The sequence below is a fragment of the Clytia hemisphaerica genome, unplaced genomic scaffold (genome assembly GCF_902728285.1).
Source record: "Clytia hemisphaerica strain Z4C2 unplaced genomic scaffold, Clytia hemisphaerica genome assembly, whole genome shotgun sequence".
In the NCBI taxonomy this organism is placed as follows: Eukaryota; Metazoa; Cnidaria; class Hydrozoa; order Leptothecata; family Clytiidae; genus Clytia; species Clytia hemisphaerica.
The window spans coordinates 1983054-2010146 of record NW_027104356.1 but is presented as its reverse complement, the minus strand read 5'-3'; the positions used below and the strand labels follow the sequence as shown (position 1 = coordinate 2010146).

The following is a 27093-nucleotide window of genomic DNA, read 5'->3' as shown; positions in this document are numbered from 1 at the left end:
TTTACAGTTATGTTATGAAAAGTTTTCTAAGGATAGTTCGAATTCTGATACATTTATCTTCTGAATTTTTTAGTAAATTATCTAATATATTGAAATTTAAAAGACACAGCTGGGCCCCGAGGGATAGAAAGAATGGGATGGTAGTATATCACGCTGAATTTTTTAGTAAATTATCTAATATATTGAAATTTAAAAGACACAGCTGGGCCCCGAGGGATAGAAAGAATGGGATAGTAGTATATCACGCCGATCGGAAATCATTATTGCATGTTTTTGCAACAAATTTTTGAATATTGTAACGATTTATTATAAAACGAGAGCCCCATTTTCCCAGTGAACTTCAAGGATGAGTAATATTATCACTATAAAATACTGCCCGATAATATATCTGATAAAGCACCTTATTGTGTATGAATAAAAATGTTATGCAAATAAAAAATCTAATGTTATAGTAAACCAATAGCCCTAATCTCCTTCTCGTCCTTTTTCCATCAATACGTCGTCAACATGTGTAGGGTGTAACACCTTCATCCTAAAAAAAGAATAAATTATCAGTTGATTTTCTACTTTTAAACCCTGTCTATAAAAGTCATTCCTGAAATAGGTTGACCTAACACAATATATCGTATTGGAAATTCGGATACATTTGTACATGACCAGTGTACTCTTATACAATCGTTTGTTGTTTGTAACAGTGTTGAACGAGACAAAAAGAAAAAAGAATTGGCCAATAAAATTCAATAACAACAATATATCTTAAATATATTAAAAGAAAACGAACTCACATGCAAAACCAAAATGAAAAGGTTAATCAAAAATGTTTGTAATCGGTAGCGGTCAAATCTGACGTGCATGGGAAACAGTGCAATAAGATAATGAAATGAAATTTGGTTAATCAAATTATTAGATGATAAGTATTCCATTAAATTATATACTATAAAAATATGTTATCTAAAAAATACTACCCCAGACTATCCCTCTAAGAAAATTAATATACTTGACTCTCGCTTATTAGAACTTTCTTGATATGAACTAATTTTCTCGTCCATGTCAAGGAAAAGCGCTCAATTTGTGATTTGAGCAATTAAGATTTCCCGTGTTCAAATTACCGAGAGTCGACCGTATCACAAAATGATGCATAATATCAAATTTGTATAGAAATGTTAATTTTCCCTATAAATTTCCCTAATTCAAAACGAGAAGGCAATCAGAAGTTAAAAGTTAAAAAACCCTTCAGGTCATTCAAAAAGAACAAAATAACCTATGTGTCTAATTTCGCGTTCGAATATTAATTGTGAAAATGGATCCTGAAGACGATCAAAAAACTGAAATGACTAAGCAAATCATTAGTGTATGAATGTGTATGGATGGAGTGAAGATTCCCAAAAAGTTAAGAACGCAAATACCCCGAGTGTTTCAGATCAAGGCCGAAAACACAGATAATAATATAAGATATAAAAAAAAGAGAATGGTACGATGAAAGAAGATGCAATAAAATCAATCAATCAATCGGTATCATTTAGCAAAGAAGTTTTTACTTTTTGTCAGCCTCGTCTGGATAACCAGCAGCGCCGCCATCTTTGCGAAGGATGCGGTTAATCTGTGCAATGGACAACCCTTTAGTTTCAGGGACCACAAGGTAAGTGAAGGCGAAGAAGATGACCAGTAACACGATGAAAGGGATGAATGTGTACGGGTGGACCTTGTCCTATGGAGATGTTAACAAGTTTAAGATAAAACCAGTGGATATTGAAATTTATTTACCGGTATAATATGAGGAGAATTTTGGTTAAGAGAATGACGGATAAATAATACACCTTTTCATAAATTACGTTACAAATCACTTGACTCGTTTTGAAATTTTTGCCATGGTAATTGACTCCCAGCGGATTTGATTGACTCCCAGCGGATTTTATTAAAACTACTTCCTATTCATAAAAAAATCATTTATTGTCTCAAGAGACATAATCACCATGGTAATTGTTTGAATACGAGGCAAGTGATGTTCGTGACGTAATTTATGAAAAGGTCTATTTGCCTTACATTTTTCTCCGCAAAAAAATAATATTCCATAGGTCAAATTGTCCAAATTGTCAATAGACAATTTGAGTGTTTGAATAATTAACTCTTAATAAAAGGCTGCATAAAGATTGAAGAAATGGTCTAATATATGTATTTCTAATCAACTGACGAATGCTTAAGCAGAAAACAATCTTAATGTGGTAAACTCGACTCAAGTATCGAGCACTTATCTTAGTGTGCAGAGAAGAATGAATATGATGATATCCATGATTCTAAACTCAACAGACGATCAGAGTGAAAGAAAATAATTTCTATAGTACAGAATGGTCAGAATGGTCAGAATGGTTGAAAAACAAGATGGCTTACCTTAATGACAGGGAAAAGTAGACCAACCACGAAATTTCCAAGCCAATTCATTGGTCCAGCAACACTAACAGCAGCTGATAGAGAATTCTGGGAGAACAATTCTGCTACAATGAACCATGGGATAGCTCCAGGTCCCGCTTGGAAGAACACCACAGCTCCGAGTGTGCACACCACTCCCAAGATTGGAGCCCAATCTTTTTTATCCTAAAATTGAGAAGTTTAGGGAGGATCTAAAATGATTATTCCTAAAGTTAAAATAACTTACTTTGGTTTACTCATTTTTGAGAACCAAAATCTTCAGGCTTTGTGGTAGAGAAGTAATGCGATAATGGTCATAAAAGGCCCGGTTAAGTATGAATTTCATTATTGATTTTCAGTTTTGCCCGAGGTTGTAGCAAACCTGTAAAACAGATTTTGGTGAAAAATAACCAGCAATGACCAAAAGATTTAATGGGATTTTTAGTCGTCGTTTTACGGGGAAAAAAATAAAATTTTTGCAGCCGTTCGGTAGTCTGTATTATCGAAATCACAAGAAAATAGAAAATATCAGTCAGCATTCGACTGTAGTAAAAACTATCCACGTGCTCAACATCGTTATGTAATCAAAATCTGCATAAATTATCATCGTTACCATAGTTTTATAAGTTTATTTTGAAAGAAGTCACGATAAATAAAATAAATTGACGTCAAATCAAAAGATATTCGATTCTGACGTAACGTAAGTTAATAATTCCTTAAAAAAGCAAGGAAGAATCTGACAAATTCATTCGACGAACGTTTTTTCTTCGCAAGTGGTGCGCATAAGCAAATAAAAATGGATTCAAAAATCGATAGTAAGATGAACTTAGCGAGGGATTCCGGTTTAGAGCGCTCGATATCAAGTAAAGTGTTTCGTAAGAATGGCGAGAAGAAGAAGAAGGAAGAGACGGAGGATACAGAAAAAGAGTATTTGGTCAAAGTGGAAGGAGGGCCAGTTAGTGCTTTGCGCCAGGTTAAAATTCTTATTAGTTTCGGATACTTTAACATAATTATCAGTCTATTCGAGTCTATTATCCTTCTTGGCTACTTTCTAGGTGGCGTACGCTCGATTCCCACCATGTTCTAAGATTCACTTAGTACGTTGATTTACTTTAGCCCGACTCAACCCATGCCATGTAAGGGAAATTGGGTACTATAATTTTAATACAAGAGTGCCTGTAGATAATCAAAGTAACAAACAACTTGAAAAGTGGGGAGGCTCGAGGCTCAAAATGAGATAAAACTTGCTAGGAATTTGAAAACAAAATCTCATTTGCTTAAAAGTAGGGAGGCTATCTTCCTGCGCTTTCGCCAGGCCTGAAATTAACAAACGAAGCTAGCCACAGGTTAAGGCTACAGATATAAATTAGTATTTCTAGTAATATACAGTTAGAGAGATTCAGAATCGAGTTTTTGCTAAACAAATCAGTCAACCGAAACGCTAGGTCTCCGTGCCAATCAAACTATTTTTCACCGATTACTTACTTTGAGTTCAATGAGATCTTAAGTAGGTGGGTTCCAATCACTTGAAAATTTTTTACATGTGCAAGAAACCTTCCGTTATATTAATGATTTCCAAATAATACAACTAGAAAATTCTTTACAACACTTCAATTTTATAAATTGCGTAATAACTCACCAAAGCCAGACAGTTGATTGTCTATTTCTACGTGAAGCAAAAAAAAATCTTTTATTTGAAACAACAACCCATTTCCTTCTAGGAGGCTAACGCCGAAACTTCAACCGACCAATCAAACGATTTTGGCGAGGGAAAGAGTTCTCATGCTAGAGAATGTACCGCCGAGAAAATAGAGCATTTGATGAAAGAATTGAGTGAGCTTAAGAATGCTCAAACGACTGGCGAGGCTCCTTTCGAAGATGTCAGCGAGCGAGTAGTGGCTTTTTTAGAAGAAGCAAAAAAGCAAGATAACATTGCTAAACCAAGAGCGAGTAGGTGTGATAAGGAACTTGTGGTAGCAAAAGAATGTATTCTGGTTGCAAAGAACTTCATCGCAAACCAGAAAACCAAGTTGAGCTACTTTGAGGAAGCGGTCAAAGACAAAGATGTCTTCCAAGAATTTATCAAAGAGCAGCACACGAAATTGCACGAGAAACATTTACAAAGTGCAAGAGACTGGAGAGATTTGCACAGAAAATATTTTTACAGTCATCAAAAATTACGCAACCAATGCGATGACTACAAAATCACAATAGAGTTAATTGAGAAGGCTGCTGCCGAAAAAATCGCAAACCTCCACCTCGCATATGAAAGTGATGTCATGATGTTGCAAGAAATGTGCACGAACAGAGACGTAGTAATTTCTCAACTCGAAGAAAAGAGCCTGGAGGACTATAAAAATGTGGACGCTTACGTTGCCGAAAAAGTCTTGGCTTTCAAACGTAATTTTGAGGACGATGTGAAAAAATGGGTAGTCGATCGACTTATCGGTGAGACGGACTCAGATGAAGATCCGCAACTCCATTCCCAAATCAGTGAGATGAAAGAACTCTTGCTGATGACAGAACGTAAAAACTCGACGTATAAAGAGGAAAACTCTAATTACAAAGAAGAGCTGTCACAGCTGGAAGAAGCATTTGAAAAAATAAATTCACGCAACGAGGAGCTGGAAATGAGACTTAACTTGGTAGAAGCTACTAATAAAGCCTTAGAATATAAAATATCTGATCAGCACGCCAAAGCAGCACTTATTGAATTTAAAAATGCTGAGTGCAAATCAAAGATTTATAAACTAAAAACGAAGTTGAAAGCTTACGAGAAGGAGAAAGAGCAGCACGAAGAAATTCTCAAGAGCGTAGATGACGATCGACACATTGAACGAACGATATCAATCGAACAAGAGCTCAAAGAGAACAATAACAAGATTAAGGAGATCATCTACGATTTTCAAAAGGAGTCCAAATGCTCCGGCGTAGAAAAGGTGCAAAAGCAAAGCGAATCCCCAGATCGGAAGGATGTGCTCTCTACCAAAATTGCCCCATTTGAAACAGCATTAAAGGGAAAATCAATAAACATGGGTAAGTTTGAGAGTTTTCAAAATTTTCTTTTTGCATTCTTATCATTCATTTGACAACTGTAACCAGTTTTAGTTAGTTTTATATTTACATAACTTTCCGGTTATGTATCATTACAATTCCTATAATTCATCACAAATGGACGTGCTAAAAATTTAAAACTTAATTTTTTCTCAATTTTTGACAGCTACAACCGAGAAAATAGATGACGATAAGTACTGCCAAGGACGCACAAAACAGAACCTAAAAAACAATGTCTTAGAAAAATCAGGATTATCGGACAAATGTGAAGGTATTTCTACTTCAGAAGCTGATGTTCAGATGGTTAGTAAATCGACTGAAAAGTCCAACGAGGAGGGGCAAGTTGAGTTGTTGGAAGAAAAAATTACATTGTTAGAGCGAGAACTCAATGTTGCACACGCAAAGATCTTCGAGTACGAACGAACACAAGGCTCGGGCTTACCTTCCTTACAAAGCAAACCGTACGATGAGTTTCTGGACGGAGTTCCACTTGACGTCAGGCAACAAGAGAAAAAAGTGAATGTCGAAACTGAAAACACAGATTCAGATAGCGAAAGCACAAAGAGTATCGATGATACCGATGGAGAATCAAACCTTGATTCCGAGTTCGACCACTGTTTGGCCGTGATCAAAGACAGTTTTAGCTGGATCGCGGTTAGCTCGTCAGAAGACGAAAACTCTGACGACGAATGGGAAAACGAAAGTCGCATCTTTTACAGGTTCGTCAGATTCATATTATTGTGATTTTTTAGGCTTGTCTATAAACACAAACAACTGCTACTATGCTTATCAAAAATTTTATAGGATCAATAATTGTTCTTAATTTTAATATCATTTTTTCTTTGAAATTTCAGTGACAACTTAGATCTCGCTAATCTCTCAGAAGACCATCCCGAAGAGATGGATAGCAAAGAAAACGATGTCAACGACAGTGTTCCGGTAACAATTTTGAAACGTGACAAAACCGAGGAAAAAGATTAGAGAATGGGTCGAATTTCAAATATTTTCAAATTTAATAGTTACCTTATACATTACTTTATTATTGATAAATAAATTTTTTTCCAAAGAATATAAGAATTGCATCATCCTTATTTGAATATATACCGTTTTGTACCAATTTACAATGTTGTAATGTTTCGGTTAATTCTTCAAGTATCTTTTATATACATAAAAGCCCCCTCTCGTAACTCTAGATTTAGACCAGTGATAGAAGTGATAAACGAAGACTAGCAAGATTTTAGACTAGCCACCTGTTTAGTTGGCATTTCACAGAAGAGAGTGTCAAAATGGTTAACTTGGTTGTTGTTGTTGAAAATGGGTCCATTTGTCAAATATAAGCGAAAGAAGAGCTGAAAATGGTTTAAGGGTGAGTCTTGGTACTTACAATCTGTAAAATACACACCCCTTTTCTGGAACATAGAGGAGCTACCCGGGGTACCTTTTTTGGATTTCCTATGTCCCGCTAAGGGTCGGAAAAATCATAAAATCAAATTTCAGTCCCACTAAGGGTCGGAGAAATAAGATAATTTCAACTTTTATCCCTGGAACGATCGAAATTTGGTCAAAATTGATCAAATTAGTCTAAATAAGGATCGTTAAATCGCAAAATTTTCCTATTTTTTCTCGTTTTTAGTCTCGCTAAGAAGGGTCCGAGAGTCGAAAGTCGGGCGGGAGTTACTGGAGCTTGTGAGTATAAAATAGGACCAGTGATCGCTCTTAACAATCTGAAGAAGTTTACCAGAATTCAAGTCTGTCACCATCGGTCACCTTCGCCGTTGGTATTTTACAGACTCGTTAGTATTTGACCTAAAAAGCTCGACATAACTGCTGGTTCAAATTCATTACAACAGTAAGCAGTAAGCTTCTTTTATTCATCAATACCTAACACTGGTCTAAAACTATCGTCCGAGTATCTTAAAACCAAAGATAGAGCAAAGTTTGATAATAAGAAAAGTTGTGCAATATGAAATAGCATACCTCAACGTATTTGAAAGCAACAGTGGTGACAGCATAGAGGACAATCATTCCACCAAGACCAACCAACAATAAAAAGCGTCGACCTTTCTTATCGACAAGTACCATCTGAAAAGAAAAGAAAAGTAACGAGTCTAGTTAATTTAAATTTTAAGGGAAAATAATTTGATTTGGGTTAAACAAGTCTTTTATTGTATAAGAAAGAGTGTGATCCCGCCAAAACTTTCTCCAATTATTCTGCTATTTGCCGACATAATTTCTCAAAAAAAAATTTTTTTCAAGGACTTTTGCTGCTTGCCAAAATTACATTCCTAAAAGTATATCATATATCACGAGCACTCGAAAAATTTTTAAAACTTTTCAAAAATAAAATATCCAGTAGATTGAACACCTAAGGGAAGGCCAGTAAGAGAATGTGAATCAGCGAGCGTGGATATGTAAGAAATTTAAGATTTCTATGAAATATCATGAATTTTCATGAAAAGCATTTTGATTGGAGTGAACTCAGGTGATAAGGGAATTTCAAAAGATACTCACACAAACTAGAGTCATGATAACACTCAAAGCACCCACTCCACAGGATGCTTTCTGACTTTCTGGAATACTTAAACCAATTTCCTTGAACAATTCTGTCGAGTAATACAAAATCTAAGAGAAAACAGATATTCGAAATGAATTGTTTGTTGTTAGCGAACGGGTACTGATACTCAAGATAAGCTCATTTTGCACGCATGGATTCGTTAATTCAATTCTTAAAATATGTTAAAAATCGATAATGGGTTCAGAAAATTTTTGGCATGGGGCTGGAGGATATAGTGTCCGGGGGATATTGAAAAACTTTTTCCAGGGGGTAAACTTGCTCGGTTTTGGGGTGATTTTGCTGTTTTAGGGTAATTTGAATGTCCAGGGGGTCAACTGATGCTTGTCCGGAGGGTAAGACCGGGGGGGGGGGGGGCGTCAAAAGTGTGAATGTCCGTGAGGTAAATTTCCAAAAAATGTTATATTCAAATTTTTTTCTGGAAAAGCCCAATTCGCCGGCTGACTAGGCAAGAATAAACACCCCTCCGAAAGATTGTCTAATCAACAAAAGATACTGTTGATTTTTGGTGATTAGGACAATAGATTTAATTAAATTGGCTTCGGAAAACCCCTCCCCCGAAAATTGCCCCCCAGAAAATTGCCCCCCAGAAAATTGTTGAAAGCCAGCTCGCAAAACAACACTAATCAAAACAAAGGTTTATGATTAACGCTTTTTATGAATTTTTGAAGATAGTCTCAATGATGCTGACTGTTTCTTGTGATGCTTCCTTCTCAGCGTCCATCTAAATAGTTAAACATACAAAATGTAGATGGATATTGCAGATAAGTATACAGGGGGCATGGGGCAATAGGGGGCATGGGGGGCAAGGGGGCAATTTTCTATTTAAACTTCTTATGAGTTTTAATCGCTGAAAACTTCAACCTGAAATGCGGGAACCTTCCTTCTAAATACGAGGGCAAGCAATGTAAGCAGGGTTTCACAGAAAAAGTTCTCCAGTAAAACGTGCTTTAAAAAGTACCTTTATCTCTTGAATTTCTGCTTGGACATCATCACTACCTCGCAACTTCTGCAAATCTAAAAGTATAGGATGTCGAAGGAAAATACAATCGATCCAGAAAACACTAATCGACTACATCGGTTGATTCAATAAAAAGGTCCCCATTTCCAGAAAACATGGTTAAAATGCCTTTGGTAAACTACAGATTTCCTTTAAGTTAACGGTGAAAACAAAAGGATACTATTACCCTTTCGAACTAATTGACGGCAGCATTCAAACTTAGGTCAAGGAGAAAGTTACTGCTTACTAATGATAGCATTGGCTTCATCTTTCTTGATGGCGAGAAGATATCGTGGACTTTCTGAGCAAAACGGTAACACGCAGAGCTGCAAGACACCGATTACTCCAGTGATTGCAAACAAATAAGGCCAACCGTTTTCATTACCAAGAATCTAGAAAACGAAGCAAAATAGGTTGACATTCCCCTTTTTGTTCAACCTCCAGATGGAGTATGAGTACAAAGAATAGCCCATTCGATGCAAATTTAAGTGCTTTGTAAGAATATAATTTAGTCTGATCCAATGAAATAATATAAGAAGTCTGAGAAGTTCTTACCTCTCCAAGACCAAGAATATTTCCTAGTAAAAGACCAGACACGATTCCAAATTGGTTCAAAGTACCAAGCGAGCCACGCAGATTTATAGGTGCAATTTCAGAAAGATACATAGGTGCAACGACAGTGTTCACACCTGAAAGTTGAGAACAAATACATCAGTATTGAACATTACCGCAGAATTCTGTTATTCTCTATGATCATTTTCTAACAATATCCTCCCAATAATAACTGAATTTTCAGCAGAGTGCAAACCTCTACAAACATTCAAATCATTTTCGTGGCTCGGGTAGATAAAGAGTTTTCGCAGAGGTGCACCATAAAAAGTATGAAAATTGAATACGATAAATACACAACAAGGATATCATGACACTAACCAGCATTAATACCAACCAAAAATCTTCCAATCACCAGTATGGTAACTGAGTCAGCCATCTTTGTCACACCAAGGAAAATGCCTCCAGATATTGCCAGTGCATTGTTAAGCATCAATGTTCTCTTTCTGGGGGTGGAGAAAATTTTATGCAATAAGGATAGAATAATATTTGTGACTCATTGGTCTGAACATATACTTAACTTTTAAAAAAGAAAATTGAAAAAAAAATCAAATCTAAATTATCTGGTCCACAGGTCAAAATTGATGCAAAGTTTGACATTCTAAATAGAACTGACTAATCACTTATGAAAAAGGCACTTCCTGACCCTGTCTGATTTTTAAAGACAGTGGCTTTTAGTAAGTGTAACCACATCTATATGACCAGATATGAAATCTTTTAACCCATTTCTTAGTAAATTGGTAGTTAAAATTAGCGGTTTTCATGATTTTTTGAATCTTTTTCAGAATTTTTGCAATTTTTTAAAAAGAAATTTAAATTTTCTCATTTAAAGAAAATTTCCCAGCACTCTTGAGAAAAAAGGTCCTAAAAAAACTAAAATTGGTTGGTCTCTGCTGTGTCTAAATGTCCCTAAAAATTTTAGTACATGGCTACTAAAATACCACTTCTCTAAAATGGGGTAGTGGTATGCAAAAAAATCTATAAAACGGTTTTAGTAATTCATATATATGTCTGAGATTTTAGTACCAACGGGGGGGGGGGGGGTATGGATAATTTGGGATCATTTGTAAAATGTTCTTTGATAACATTGATATTGATGCAGAAGTTTTTACCAAAGATACAAGTTTATGTATTTTTACAAAACTTCAAGTCAATTGGATAACTATTCCGAATCTATAAAAAGTTTTTATTTAGCTAGAGTCCCTTCCCAAAGTTGAAGGATGAAGCTGCATGAAGTGTTCTAGGGTCTCGATATTTTTTTAGGTTAGATAAATCATTATTAATAGATTTAATTTGTCTATTATTTACTGATACTTTAATTTAAAAGGAAAGAAGTGTGAAATACCTGCCAATAGCTTTTGCGATGTAAGGTCCAATAAATGCACCTCCCATGCCACCAACAGCAAATATTGCCACTGCAAAAGGCCAAAGAAACTCCTTAAACCTCTTGACATTTTCAAAATGTTTCTCAATCACCTAAAATTTGAAAATGAGTTTTCAGCGTTATGCATTATCCAAATGTTTTTAATGCTTATTATATTAAATCATTATATGATGAAAATCAGAGATCTGACCTCAAGAAGAGCAAGTGTTGAAAATACTAAATAAAATAAAACTAATATTCTTTATAGTTACACAGATATACAGATTTAAAACCTTGCACCTAAGCTCATCTGAGCTCATATGCAAAAGCTTAAATTTACCAGAGACTAAATTTGGCCAATTACACTACAGCATTGAGAGAACATTATTTCTATGGTTAACGCATCTATTACCAATAAATGTATTGATTGTATGCTTTATTTTGATGTAAATGGAAATTCTAGAACAATTTTTGGATTTTTTTCAAGAATATTAGCACAAACAATTTTTGTCGTACACATAACAGGTACAACCCCTTTATTCTATTTTTTGAATTTTCATGGCCTCTGTTGTGGAAAGAATAACAAGGTACTTCATGCTTACTGATTGTGGTGCATTGATGACAGAGAGATTGTAACCAAATTGAAGCGAAGAACCAGCAAAACAAACAATCGCTCCTAATGCCAAGTGAAATGTCAGTTTCCCTTTATTACCAGTAGATGAATTTGACGGTTCCACCAGCACTAGAGAAGAAAAAAGATTAATAAATCACAAATAAAATTTTATAAACTTGATTGTAAGCCCTGAATCCAGCTTAATTTAAGATGTATATGTATGTAATAGTTTATTTCAAGTTAACAAACAGGTAGCAACAAGGACTAATAAAAGTTTATACGCTACTTTACAATTTGTAGGTTAATTACAAAAAGCCAAGCCAACCAAATATATTCTGCATGGGCATGATGTAGGCCTCCACTGCTTCATCTTTTCCTTAAAAATACTAAGATCTTAACTATATCTTTATACTCATCCTGGATTAATTCCCAAATTTTTGGCCCAAAAAGTGAAAGGGACTAAATAAACAGACTTTATTTCTCTTGATCTGAAGTAAAGTGTTTTGCAATTTACTTTAATATTTTTATCATGTATGAAATTGGCTTTAGTTATATCTAATATATTATTTTTACATTTGAAAAGTTCTATTGCTAACAACTGAAGATTTTTATGATGGAATTTGATGGCACCGTCTTCCTCTAAAAGCTGCTCAAAAGTACCGTAGAATAGTCTAATATTAACACCCCTCCTTTAAAGTCGACATCAGACCTGTAAAATAATCAAAATAAACCTTGAATGAAATTCTTGGTATTATTCTTATCAAACAAGTTCATCCATCAAACTAAAAGTTCAGTAAACATTGCAATTCTTTCAATTAAAAAAGCAGCCAAATTATACAGTAAGCAATTTTACACAACGTATGAAACATAAAACGCATGCAAACTTTAATAAACTTTCTTGTGCCCATCATTAAAATTGTACAACTTTATTACGCTTCAAGTGACATGAATAATTTGCACCCTTAGTCAGCCTGGTTTCCTCTTCCTTGTTTATCACAAACACACGCTCTAGGCGCTAAGAGGCCCACGCTAATGGCCAGTATGGCAGTCATATCAGGGGGGGTTGGTAGTAAAATCTCAGACATAATAACATTTACTACGGTGGTGGTGTGATAAAAAATCGAAAGAAATTTTTACTACCAGGGTAGTTAAATACTAAAATGGGTGGTATCTTTGTGTTAAGTGTTGAAAAAATTTTACTACCTGGGTAGTTAAAACTGGTAAAATTAGCAAATTTTCGCTATTTTTGTAATTCTTTTAATTTTTTGGATGACTTTTCTGAAAAAATCTGAAAATTTTAATAATTTAAAAAAATTTTCTGTTGGAAAGTTGTTTGCTGCAAACAAAAAATGTGACTCCCCAAGCGATTTGAAGTACACAAAAGTCCGATCGGCTAAAGCGGGTAAAAGACCGGTCTCATAGCGGGCGAAGTGAAATTTCAAGCGGCCTAACATTTTAGAAGATCGGCCATGAAGCGGCCAATGGAATTTTTCCAAGAACGGCCTCAAGGCCTCTATTAGAGGCTTTTTCTTGATCGAGAGACCGGCCAAGCGGCCAGCGACCTATTTAGCGGCCAACGGCCTATTTAGCGGTCAGCGTCCTATTTGGCGGCCAGCGGTCTATTTAGCGGCCAGCGTCCTATTTAGCGGCTTTCTTTAGGGATCTTCTCAAAGATATAATCGATTTTCGTTTATGTAGTTTGATTAATGACTCGACTATTTATTCTCCTATATTCAATTATTTTTAATCTCCCATATTCGATTATTTAATCCTTGTTGTATTCAACTAAATAATCCTTTTTCGCTTATATCTTAGGGATCTTCTAAAAAATATAACCGAATTTCGGTAAAATCGGCTGTTTAACCGAATCGCTTCGGTAAAAAGTTTAACTAATTCGGTAAAAGTAATTATTGAATTTGGCTTAAGCTTGTGGAATTCGGTTAAAGTTTTACCGAATTTCGGCTATAAAGAATTTTACACTGTCTAGAATAATAATAGAGAATTCCACTGACTGAGACGGGGATATTAACAAAAGGATCGTTCGTGGTGAGACAGGGTTGTCTTGAAAATTGTTCTTTTAACTACTTACATATTCTGAATTTGTTTATCTAGTATTTTTGAATAGCGAAATACTTTGCTCTCTTACATTTATTTTCAAATCATAACAACGAACGAAGCAGAGTGCAGACTTTTACTAAATGTTTGTTTACATTGAGCTCCCTCTGCGTGTTTTCCTTCCTGTTATCACTTTTACCAAAAATAGTGATGAAATACACTCCTTCTGAGTGTGTCTCTTTCTTTTCACGTGATTTTCACTTTTTCTCTCTCGCATTCTAAAAGTTGCATCAAGCATTCGAAACATCACAGATCAGGAGCTTGTGACAAATCAGGAGCTTATAAGAAAGCAAAGCCTGCAAGATGCCCTTTTGGAAGCTTTCCCCCTTCTCTACTGGGGAAGCAATCATTTCATTTTATTTTACAACATTTGATGGCTTCTTAGGTCCTTCTTTATTTTGAGCGCCCTCCCTTTTATCTTTTTTTTGTTTTGCCCTTTTTGATTTCTGAAAAAATCTTTCTTTGTTCCAAATGTACTTGAAAATGTAAGTAAATTAAAAAACAAAGCTAAGGGCCGCTAATGGCCGCTAAGGGTCGCTAATGGCCGCTAATGACCGCTAATGGCCGCTAATGGCCGCTGGTGGCCGCTATGTCCGATAAGGGCCGCTGTTAGCGGCTTAAAACTTACTATGTGGCCGCTTCACTGTGGCCGCTTTTAATAAACGGCCTCGCATCGGCCTTCTTCAATATCCGAGCGGCCCAAAAGGTAAAAAGACCGGTCAAGTAGAGGCCAAAGAAGATCGGTCTTTTTACCGATCGGACTTTTATGTACTTCAAATCGCTTGGGGAGTCACAAATACTCAAAAATTTTTGTCAATATAAAAAAGACTAATTCTAAGGGCAAAACATTAATTTTTGCACTAAGTGAAAAATGTGTCACAGAAATAATCATTTTTGATGACTCTGTTGGTCGTTAAATGTTGAGACAAACGATTTTATTACTTTTTCTAAAGAACGCGTCATCCCTATTGTTAAAAAATAACCAATCAGTTAAGCATCTTGTAAGAACTCCAGCTCATCTCCTTCCAAGAGTCTGGGTGGTGGTATGTAAAAAATCGTAAAAATCCTTTTACTACTCATATATGTCTACCGACTCCCCCTGGTCATATTGAAAATTCAAAAGGAAACCGGGTTCTTTTTTAAATTTTCGGTTCACGGTAAAAAATTCTACTAAAAAATTCCTTGCGTGCAAAATGTTGTTTTGATTTGGATATCTTTGTTGAAAGCATGCTAATTAGTTTTTTAGTGATGACTACATTGTTAAAGTTTTCTTTTCAAACATCAGTAATAACACTTCACGTTTCTCATATATCAACAATCTGTGACATGATAGGGAAAGTTCAATTTAGTGGCATAGATTTACAAAGCTCAAAGGGCTAGATACTGTGCTTTTGCTGAAAAGTGTACCAAGATTAGGTAGGAAATCCTACCTCAGTCATGCGACATTACAATAGAATTTCAGCGCTTGACCAATCAGAAGCTTTGCAGGTTTTTGAAAACAATAGCAGCAACATATTTTTGCAATATTCACCTAATAAATCTATGGATTATTTACTTGTGTTACTTGTGTAGGAGTTCGAGCAAAGTGCTCAGGTAAGATTCTTGATGAACCACGCCTCTGTTTGATCAATCTGTTGAGGGAAAAATAATCTCAGCAGATATTTTTCATGTCAAGTATAGTTTAAATTAGCTCTCATGCACCAGTATATCCATGAATTTGGGGTTCCCCTGGGATCAACTTTAAATGAGTGTCAAGGGCATTTTTAAATTTTTCAGTTGGAGTGTTTTTTAAGTTTCTTATGCTCTTTGGCATTGCATTGAATAGTTTTGTACCTTGTACAGAAAGAGTGCAATCTCTAAGCTTGGATGTTTGATTCTTGGAGATAGACAGTTGGCACAGCCGACCGAGCAGGGGGATTTTCGTAAGCTTTTATACTGCTATTCACGTTAGGTACTATCCCTTCTAACACCTTCCAAACATAGATGATGCAATAGCGTTCCCTTCTCCTTTGAAGGGAAAAGATTTTGGATTGCTTGAGACACTCCTAATAATTGTTTGAGGTGCCTTTTATCCTTCTAGAAAGGATTTTTGAATGTCTTCAAGTCTCTGAATGAGACCAACATACATTCAAATGACCGCAATGAAAAAGTTCGCAGTATCCATGAGGTAAATTTTTTGCTTTTTGAATGGTTGAAATTACTTGTTCTTTAAACAAGCAATCGTTACTTATCAGGATTCCCAAATCTTTTACAATAATTTTTCTTTCAATGATATTGCCTGATGGTGATGTTTAGTTTGTTTGGTCCTTGATTATTTGATTTTGACCATATCCCAAGAGTTCAAATTTTATGTCGTTAAGTATCATATTATTGTCGTCTGTCCATTTGTAAATTTGTAAATTTTCTCAGATCTCAAAGTCAGATTGCAGTAAGGCAACATCTTCAATTGTCTTGACTTGTTTTGTTGCACGGGTGTCATCAGCAAAGGACTTCACAAAGCTGTTTAAGATATCTTTGTCAATATCGCCAATGAGTATAAGAAATAGTATAGGACCCAGGACACTTCCTTGAGGAACTCCTGATAAGACATCTTGTGGTTTTGACTTCACACCATTTACAAGCACTGACTGCTTGAATTGAGCCATTGTAGTATTTTTCCATCAATTCCTAGTTGCTTCATCTTGTGTAGGACAATTGCATGGTCAACTTTATCGAAGGCTTTCAAGAAATCCAGGTAGACAACATCTGCATTTGCTTCTTCTTCAAGTACCTTAAGTGGATAAAATTTCGCGTGGATTAATTTTCGCGACTTTCGCGAATTTTGGCCATTTTCGCGAAATTTAGTCCTCGCGAAAAGTTTAAAATCAGAGTTTTTGCAAAAACCCCTAGGAAAATGAAAGAAATTAGATAAAAAAGTGGCCGATTCGCGAAATTTTGTCCACGCGAAAATTTTAGATTCTCGATTCGCGAAAAAAAGTCCACGCGAAAATTAATCCACTTAAGGTATATTCAATATCAAGTCATATTGTTCAAGTAATTGACTTAGACATATGAGCGCCCACTTCTAAAGGCTTGGAGGAGAGTGGATAATTCTTCTTTACATTGTTTTAAGAGAATTGCAGGAAGGCCGTCAGGACCAGGAGCTGCACATTGAGATAACTCATTTATTGCTTTGAGAAGATCATTCTCTGTGACTTGAAGGTCTGGGATGTTGTTTACATTGATTCCATTATCTTGGCGTTGTGTTGTTTTATCTGGTTTTGGAACACTGAAGACTTTAACATATTGCTTTGATAGGATTTCAGCCATTTTTTTATTACTTTGTGTCAGTTTACCATTCTCATTCATGAGAGGGCCAACTTTTGCTTTTATCTCTGATTTCTTTTTTGCATAGGAGAAGAAATACTTTGAATTTTTCTTTATTGAGTTTATTGCTTTAGTTTCCCTATAGCGCTTGGAATCTTTGAAAGACTTTTGCAGGTCCTTTTCTATTTGAAGAAGTTCCTTTGTTATTTTGCCTTTCTTTAATTATTGTGATGTGCATTTTGTTAGTCGTTTTGTGATTTTCCTTCTCCTTTTTGTGAGTGAACGGCGATATCTATCAAATTTAGACTTTTTCTTGGTATCCTTGGTTGTTCGAGCTGGAATATGGCTTTCACATTTGTCCAGGCAAATTTGGTTGAATATCTCTAGGATTTCTTGTGGATCATCACTGCTTAATTTGTCATTCCAGTTAATTTGATTCATGTCATTTTTCAGCTTTTTCCATTCAATTTCATCTGAGAAAAAATTCAATGCGTTGAATTCTGAACGAGGTTCTGGTTTGTCATCATTATTTTGTGGAAAATTCTGAACATTAAGGTTGGTTGATACCATAACAATACGGTGAAGGCTTATTCATAAACGCGAGAGACATATATCTATTTTTCGGATCCGGCATGCGGGAATAGTGTCAGGACCTGCAGGCGACCTGGTGGGGTTGGATATGGGTGTAGTATGGGTGTAGTTTGGGTGTGGTTACGTATCAGATTGGCTAGGAATTGGGTTATTATCATTTAGGGTTAAGGTTGGAGCTTGATAAAAAGCACTCTTTTGTGGTTTTCTCTTAATATAGTCTGGTCTGTAGTTTGTACAATATAAATAGCCTTCAGAAACACTTTCCTGGCACAAGTCTGTGGCGCAGTGTATAGGGCATTGGGTTACCAAATGATGGAACTTTGCATTTAGTGGGTTTGAATCCCACCGGTGATGATCATTCGGTAAATTCATTCAGTCAGTTAGAAAACATAGAAAATAACTCACATAGAACAAGGAAGTCAGAAAAAGTATGAATAAGAGACTGGAAAGTACGAAATAAGTCCAGATATGTCTTTTGCCTTTGTGAAGAAGCCACGACCTAACAATACTATGATGTGATTAACTCTGTAATACTGGTATAACTGTGTAGTCATCAGTCAGGATTAACCGCCTAAATAGAAACAAATTTCTTGATTTCTAAAATACTCCTAAGACATTTTTTATTCTAAGCTAGGAACATTTTCTTTCCTCTCCAAATTTTTCATTTCAAAACAAAGTCGTAAGTTCAAGTTATGACTAATAGATGTAATAATACAAAGTGGTTTCTTTTTCCAAAAATCAGCACTGGTCCAGACTGGTCAACATCAGGGTGGAAGGTTGGAAAATCTTATCTTTTGTAAAAAATATCTTAAATAGGAACATTTTAAGGCTCTCTTTACTAAAAAACGGGATTTGATGTGTAAATAGACCATTAATATAATAAGCAGTGGAATCTGCCTGGAAACTTTAATAAAATGCAATAATTCAATACTGCATTGACGAATCTTTCTGAAATTTAGAACACAGTTAGAAAAATACTGAATGAAAACATTAGATAATAATTGATACATGCGACTTTTTTTAGTTTTAGTGTAAAATAAAAATCTCTAAAATATTCTAACCTTAGAATAAAAAATATGCCTAAATAAGTACCTATATCCTAGATAAGAGTATTTTTGAAATCGAAAAATTTGTTCCTATTATTTTAGGCAGTTAATCCTGACTGGTCATGAATATGATTTTCATTGGTGGCTCAAAAGTCAGACAGTTGTCAAAAGTTAATCATAGGATCTTACTTGACAGTATAACTCTTACAGATGTTATAATGTCTTAAGTACCGTGAGATCAGGTAACTTGCATGAGTGGAGGCTAACATGCATAGCCCTCAAATGAATAACCTGGCATAGTTTCTACCCCCCTACATTTAGGGGGAGGGTCTTGGGTTTTGATGAATCAAAAGCAAGGGGGGTGTTAAAATTATGACTTTCCTAAGGGGGGTTACCAGTTAAGGGGGGTCTTCTTACCTAACGGGGGGGGGTCTTCTTAGATACCGTAGGATCGTCTAATATCAACATGCGTCTTCTAATTTCGTCATAGCTGTAGGCTGGTCTTCGAAATAAAAAATCAAACATAAACAAATACATACCAAAGTTATCAATCAATCACTAAATTGTACTCTCCCTGGGGGGTCTTGACCCCTCTAGAAACTATGGACTGGATGGTCATTAAAATACAACTATTATGCAGCTTCATTTGCAGTTCTACTCTAACATTTTTGTTTTGATTTAACTTTGTATTTTAATGACCAGCCAGGTCATTTATTTGAGGGCTATGCATGTTAGCCTCCACTGATGCAAGTGACACAATCTCACGATATGCTTATGGATTAAACACGACTGCTTTCCCCAATCTCTTGCCTTGAAAAATAGTGGAAAATCCAGGAAAAGTAAGTTGAATCTTAGGCGGCAATCAAAAATATGTTTATGTACAAGAAAACCTGATTCGGAAAGTTGGTAAAATTGTCTAAGTTTTTTTACAGGTTCGCAGGTTCGGATCTTTCCCATATTTTGGCGGGAATGGGCAAACGAAGCATGTCTTTGAATCATTATTTTTTGTTTACTTAACCCACATTGAGTCCCGTTCAAGTTTTTTTTATATGTACCCTTGTTGAAATTTTCATGTCAAAATTCAGCAATGCGGTAAGGCCAATAAGGACCCCTGTTAAGTCCGGTGTAAAATGAGAATTTGTTTTTACCACCGGACAATCTCTACACCAGACTTAAGGAAGTTGGATGTCCGGTGTCGGAGAAGGATATTTCTTTCCTCTCGACCGACAATCAGAAGACAGGACATGACCAGTCCGGTGCGCCCGGGTGTTTCTTAATTTATTTTTTCATAAATGACTGGCATCCAAAATTCCCTGTATGCAACACCGGACTTAACGGAAAGTCCGGTGTAAAATAAGAATTTGTTTTTACCACCGGACGACAATCTCTACACCAGACTTAAGGAAGTTGGATGTCCGGTGTCGGAGAAGGATATTTCTTTCCTCTCGACGGACAATCAGAAGACAGGACATGACCAGTCCGGTGCGCCCGGGTGTTTCTTAATTTATTTTTTCATAAATGTCTGGCATCCAAAATTCCCTGTATGCAACACCGGACGGACACTGGACTCAGTGTGCGTCCGGTACGTAGCGAAAGGCAAGGATACTTTTTGCCACCGGATAAATACACCGGACAGTCCGGTGCGTCGGCAGGGTCCTGGCCAATACCCTGGGGGCCGAAAATAAGGGCCGCTTTAAGGTTAACACATGCGCGCGCACATTTGTTTAGCAAATTATAGATGGCGGCACAAGATTCTGTTGATTGCCGACTTGATTCATCTGGATTTACTAGATCTTAAAAATCCGACAAAATTTACTACCGACCGACCGACCAAGTGACCGACTGGATTTGAAGATGTTTAGGAAAAGGGAATCTTATGCAAACTTTACATGACTGAGCAAAATAATAGAGCTAGCTACAAAATATCAAAAAAGCAAGAAGCTTCAGGCTTCACAACATGGTCGTGGCTTCTTCATAAAGACGAAAGACAGATCTGGACTTATTTCGTACTTTCCAGTCTCTTGTTCGTAGTTTTTCTGACTTTCTGTTTTTTTGTGAGTTATTTTCTATGTTTTCTAACTGACTGAATTACTTACCGACAGATCGGCACCGGTGGGATTCGAACCCACTAAATGCAAAGTTCCAATGTTTTGAAACCCATTGCCTTATACACTGCGCCAAGGATTCATGCCAGGATAATGCTTCTGACGGCTATTTATATTGTACAAACTGCAGACCAGACTGTATTAAGAGAAAATCACTAAAGAGTGCTTGTTTCGAGCTCCAACCCTAACCTAACCCTAAGCTGGCTTGTAGACCTAACTCTTCATACAAAAACTACGGGAAATGCATATTTGGACTTTGTACCCTATGCTGCACACAAGCACTTAAGCCAAAGTCTCGCAAAGGCGGGACAAAATCAGTTTTTTTAAGTTTGCAAAAAAATGCCACATAGGAGAACTTTCAAATTCAGTATGTGAATAGAGCAGTAAAAAATACAACTTTTCTATTTTTCCTTTTTTTTGCAAAAGTTCTAGGAATGAAAATAAAGGGATAATGATAATTGAATACTATCCATTGATGATCCACGGCACTATTGTAAAGCTAGAATCGCTTTGAGTACTCTTTGCTTGAGAAGTGATTGACAGATTGAAGTTTTTCACCCGTGAGGGAGATCGCGGGCGTTCTGCGGGCGTTCTGCGAGCGTTCTCAGCTCAATCCTCGGACCGTGTTGAAAATGGTAGACTCAGCAGTGACAGATCATTTCGATGGAAGTTGTTGGAATGATTACAAGACTCTTGACAGAAAATTCTTTGTTTTATTGTCAATGATGACAGTGTCGTATTAATTTTGTTAGATCTGACATATTGATGTTTGTAAGTGCATTTTATAGTTTTGATTTCCATCAAAGAATCATTTTCTGGTTTTCATGTTATTAGATGAGGACCCTGCCGACGCACCGGACTGTCCGGTGTATTTGTCCGGTGGCAAAAAGTATCCTTTCGTTACACCGGACGCAATAAATCCGGTGTCAGTCCGGTGTTGCATACAGGGAATTTTGGACGCCGGACATTTATGAAACAAAAAATTAAGAAACACCGGACGCACCAGACTGGTCACGTCCGGTGTTTTGATTGTCCGGTGGAAAAAAATATCCTTCTCCGACACCGGACATCCGACTTCCTTAAGTCCGGTGTAAAGATTGTCCGGTGGTAAAAAAAATTCTCATTTTACACCGGACTTTCGCGTGTCCGGTGTTCGTTAAGTCCGGTGCGTCGGCAGGGTCCTATTAGATGCTGTTTTAGAGCTTTAGGTCTACACTGTAAGCCTAACTGATAATAACCCAATTCCTAGCCAATCTGATACGTAACCACACCCAACTTACACCCATACCCAACCCTACCAGGTTGCCTGTAGGTCCTGACACTATTCCTGCATACCGGATCTGAAAAATAGACACATGTCTTTCGTCTTTTAATATGAAGAAGCCTTCACCTCACAACATAACACACATTTTTGTTTGAAAGTGTAAACCTCGTCAAAAATAACTTACTTGGAACAGCTTGGGACTGTTCAGTGGACAATTCTATATCTGATTCATCCATCATGGATTCAATTATGATATTGATAAAGGATGACAATCCCTTTTTACATTTTCTAAATATCTGACAGACCTGCCTGATCGCTGTTTATAAGGATCAGCTTGCCTTTTGCAGACTTTCGGTGGTTCAGTCGCTGTCAGCCAAAGCAAACTACGAGATCCGTTAATAACATACTATAGTCTTAGAATTCTTGAAAACCCTCCCTTCTTTATGTTATAACATAATAGGGATCCCAACATAATACACACTTTATACAATTTTGAATTTAATAGTACATTCATGCGGAACACGATGGAAAATTGTTTTTATAAGATCGGACTCTATAGGCCATTTCACAGTCGCAAAGCGTAATGGGTAATCAGGACCACTGCGCGCTAATAACGACTTACTATTGGTCCAAAGTTTTGAAAAAAATTGAAGATTTTTGCGTCTAGCCAACGGGAAGCCGTAATGGAGGCGCAATCAGTCCTGATTACCCATGATCCATTTCGACCGTGAAAGTGTTATCTCCGAGCAGATTCTGATTACTCCGCGCTAGTGGCACACTTTATACTCATATGGGATAAAATTTCGCGGATTTCGCGGATTTTGGGCATCATATCATCCGCGAAATTAATCGAATTAAGTCCCAATGAAAACTTAGAAAGGCCTTATCCTTATTTTTAAACAAAAAAAAAATCAAGTGAACTACTCTTTGAATGTTTACTGGCATTAAAGGAGCGCTTAACCCTAACCCTAACCGCTTACAATAATAATGCGTTATTTAAACAACCAACATGTAGACTATTCGAAGTGAGGTGGCTGGCGTTGGTTCCCTTAAATCTAAAGTAAATTCTTATCCCCCTTTGGCACTTTGAATAACCGGTCATGATGTGACAGTAAAAAGCACAAAACTGCAGAATCAAGTCCCCACGAAATCTTAAATTTCACGGATGGGCTCAACCGCGAAATTCGATCCCGCGAAGTTTTATCATATCAGAGTAACCTAACAAAGGCAATGACCAATATAATGGTAAAATGGTCTAGCTTCGTAAGAGGATCTATCCAGGCATCTATCTAAGCAGTTCAGATCTTCTTTTATCCAGATTCATCCAGATAATTATCAAATGAGGTTGATTGGTCGAAGCAAAACAAACGTAAATAATAGACATAACAAGACGACTTGAAGTCGAAAATTTCGCCTAGAATTTGAACTGCATGGAAAAAACAAGAAGTAGAGATTGAAGCTAATCTGAAATCTACTTTGCATCGAGCCTTAATGAAACAATTTTACACGAACAACGAGGCTTAAAATTGCTAAAAAAATTAAGTCCGATTTAAGAACAATTGTTGTTTAATTTTTAAGAACTCTTATAAAGTATATGCTTATAAGAAAAATAAAATATGTACATATTGTGCGCCATCCCTTGTGTACTTTGTAAGAACTAATTACCGAAAGGTATATCACCGTCTATCAAGAGTTATTGATTTGATTCTTATAAAGTAAATGCTTATAAGAAAAATAAATATGCTCATATTGTGCACCGTCCCTTGTTTACTTTGTAAGAACTTATTACCGAAAGGTATGTCACCGTCTATCAAGACTTATTGATTTGATTCTTATAAAGTAAATGCTTATAAAAAAATAAATATACTCATATTGTGCGCCAACTCTTGTTTACTTTGTGAAAACTAATTACCGAAAGATATATGGCTGTTTATCAAGAGTTATTGATTTGATTCTTATAAAGTATATGCTTGTAAGAAAAATAAATATGCTCATATTGTGGGTCATCCCTTGTTTACTTTGTAAGAACTAATTACCAAAGGGTATATCCCGTATATAAAGAGTTATTGATTTGATTCTTATAAAGTATATGCTTGTAAGAAAAATATATGTGCTCATATTGTGCGCCGTCCCTTGTTTACTTTGTAAGAACTAATTACCGAAAATTATGTCACTGTCTATCAAGAGTTATTGATTTGATTCTTATAAAGTATATGCTTATAAGAAAAATAAATATGCTCATATTGTGGGCCATCCCTTGTTTACTTTGTAAGAACTAATTACCGAAAGGTATATCCCCGTATATAAAGAGTTATTGATTTGATTCTTATAAAGTATATGCTTATAAGAAAATAAAGAAAAAATCCAAACTGTGAAGCTAAAGACACAAAGATATATGACGTAATCCAAAGAAAACGCGCGAAAATCGTCCGTGGTTATACGAGCGTGTAATTTGTAAATTAAATTTAGTGAGTTCGTCCACCGTATCAATAGTCCAGGGAAAGTGTGCTAAAAATGAATACAATTGTGCACTTTTGACTAGAAAGCATGAAATTTGGTACAGTGGTACCTTAGGGGGTAAGAAACATTTTAAGCCTCTGACCCCCTTCCGAAACACCTGTTTGTGTATTTTACAGACCAGAATGCCTCTCAGGCACGAAAAAATTTTTAGTCTTCAAAACATGTCATATGATATATCGTTGTAAAGGTTTTCTCACACTGATTCTAAAAATCATCAAGATATGTATCTCAAAATGGACTGGGTCCGAGTTATGAGCTACAGAAGTAATTTACAGACCAGTCTGCATGCCCAAAAAAAAATTTTATTTTTGTTCCAAAACATGTCATATCATATACCGTTGGAAAGGTTTTTTCATATTGATTCTAAAAATCATCATGATATGTATCTCAAAATGGACTGGGTCCGTGAAATAAGCCATAGGAGTAATTTACAGACCAGAACGGCTCCCGGGCATACAAAAAATATTTTTATCTCCAAAACATGTCATGTTATATACCGTTTGAAGGGCTTTTTCAGATTCTAAAAAACATCACAACATGTATCGGAAAATGGACTAGGTCCGAGTTGTGGGCCAGGAGCCATTCTGGTCTGTAAAATACTCCCATGGCCTATAACTCGGACCCAGTCCATTTTGAGATACATATCTTGATGATTTTTAGAATCAGTGTGAAAAAACCTTTCCAACGGTATATAATATGACATGTTTTGGAGATAAAAATATTTTTTGTATGCCCGGGAGCCGTTCTGGTCTGTAAATTACTCCTATGGCTTATTTCACGGACCCAGTCCGTTTTGAGATACATATCATGATGATTTTTAGAATCAGTATGAAAAAACCTTTCCAACGGTATATGATATGACATGTTTTAGGACAAAAATAAAAAAAAATTTTCGGGCATGCAGACTGGTCTGTAAATTACTTCCGTAGCTCATAACTCGGACCCAGTCCATTTTCAGATATATGTTGTGATGTTTTTTAGAATCAGTGTGAGAAAACCTTTCAAACGATATATCATATGACATGCTTTGAAGATAAAAAATTTTGTTCTTGCCTGGGAGGCATTTTGGTCTGTAAAATACACTAACAGGTGTTCCGGAAGTGGGTCAGAGGCATCAAATGTTTCTTACCTCCTAATGTACCGCTGTACCAAATTTCATGCTTTCTAGTCAAAAACGCACAATTGATGCACACTTTCCCTGGACTACAAGTACTTTCGTTTTCTAATTTTTCGTCCGATGACACCGCCACTGAATGCCTATCGTAATACTTTCGCTAAGGCGAAATTAATAAAATAGACTAACTTCTCATTGATTAAAAAAGAGGGCATAGGGACGAGGTTGTGCTATACCCTTTCAACCAAGCGCTCAGGCCTTTATTATAGAGGGAGGTGTTTGTAGGGGTTCGAAATACCGTTTTCCCGTCAAAATTTTGGCCAAATTCCGAAATCTCGAAAATTGAAAGAAAAAAAATAACACCGTCACTAATAACACCGGTGTGTAGAGGTTAAAATACTGGAATATCCCGTAATACCGTACCAAACAAGGGATACTTTTATGGACCTACCTGGTTATGCATTTAACACATATATAATTGATATCTACGTGAGCGTGACCATTAAACAATCATTCAGGAACACAAATAGTGACGATCTATCAAAATTAGTCGTTTGTTTCTTATAAAAAAACGTTTAGAAACCAAAATTTCATGCTCTTGAAATATTCTTTCATATTCAAGACTTTATGAGCAAAAAAAACATTTATCTCATAAAAAAATTGAGTAATTTGGCTAAGAACATTGATGTATGCTTAATAATAGTGGTTCTTATAGATAGACATGCGTTTTTAGGCAAACAAAATTTTTTTGAAAAAATCTGCTTGAGCCATATTTTACCTATGATGGTACCCTACTTTCATGCAAAAAATCAGTAAAAGTTAATGATCCAATTTTTCAAAAAGTCCAAAAACCTGTCTTTTAGCCGTTTTTTGGCCCAAATTTGCCCAATTTTTTTTTTTCGAAAATCGGGCTCCGTCACATTCGAGGGTTTATAGTTACACATCTTTGTGCAAAAAATCAGAAAAAATTAATGAGCCAATCACGAGGAAAGCTAATAACGAACGAACGAACGGACGAACGGACAAAGGTTAATTTATAGGACCTCCATCCCACCGGGGTAGGTCCAAAAAGGGGCGATCCCGTCACACCGTAAAAGTACAACCCCCTTTATATTGTAAAACCACCAAATTTTACCAAATCATGAAATATTTCTTACACAATGCAATGATTTATTTGTGAAAGTCTAGAAGAAGAGTGTAGGAGGAAGCTTACCCTTACTTTCTTGGGATGCATCAATAATGGTGGAATAATTGGGGAACGGGGATGTCTCCTCGGCAAAGTTTTGACTTTCTCCCTCACTCATGTTAATAATGTTGAAAAAATATTAAAAACAGTAACGAGAATGAATTCTGTCAGACGCACAAGACATAAACAAGATTATGTCGACATTATTTCTTATGTTCCATTGTACTAT

The 27093-nt window shown here is 36.1% G+C and overlaps 2 protein-coding genes across 3 annotated transcripts in view; one reads left to right on the top strand and one right to left on the bottom strand.

Moving 5' to 3' along the window:
- LOC136818215 (uncharacterized) overlaps positions 1-7440 on the top strand; it is a 12547-nt gene extending 5107 nt beyond the window's left edge. Inside the window, exons 1-4 of one of the 2 annotated variants that reach the window (XM_067074579.1) lie at positions 3173-3379; positions 4128-5442; positions 5627-6179; positions 6315-7440. In XM_067074579.1, coding sequence (XP_066930680.1) covers positions 3203-3379; positions 4128-5442; positions 5627-6179; positions 6315-6441 — 2172 coding nt within the window. In that variant the 5' untranslated portion in view covers positions 3173-3202 and the 3' untranslated portion in view covers positions 6442-7440. Of the gene's footprint in view, positions 1-3172; positions 3380-4127; positions 5443-5626; positions 6180-6314 lie in introns of those variants that run through there. The other variant, XM_067074580.1, reaches the window with a different exon arrangement.
- On the bottom strand, positions 811-27093 carry LOC136818311 (solute carrier family 2, facilitated glucose transporter member 3-like). The gene is made up of 12 exons (XM_067074693.1): positions 26892-27093; positions 11607-11746; positions 10987-11117; positions 9963-10087; positions 9588-9721; positions 9280-9424; positions 8994-9049; positions 8694-8756; positions 7972-8082; positions 7438-7542; positions 2389-2592; positions 811-1708 (listed from the first exon to the last, which is right to left on the bottom strand). The coding sequence occupies exons 1-12, from the start codon at positions 26980-26982 to the stop codon at positions 1535-1537; spliced, it is 1479 nt and encodes a 492-aa protein (XP_066930794.1). The 5' UTR covers positions 26983-27093; the 3' UTR covers positions 811-1534.

Excerpts from the sequence above, each read along its gene's own strand:
- LOC136818311 (XM_067074693.1), bottom strand. The coding sequence starts at position 26,982 with ATGAGTGAGGGAGAAAGTCAAAACTTTGCCGAGGAGACATCCCCGTTC. Across the intron at positions 8,757-8,993 it reads CAGAAATTCAAGAGATAAAG|ATGGACGCTGAGAAGGAAGC; the intron begins GTACTTTTTAAA and ends TTAACTATTTAG. Across the intron at positions 8,083-8,693 it reads TTGAGACTATCTTCAAAAAT|ATTTTGTATTACTCGACAGA; the intron begins TCATAAAAAGCG and ends GTTTTCTCTTAG.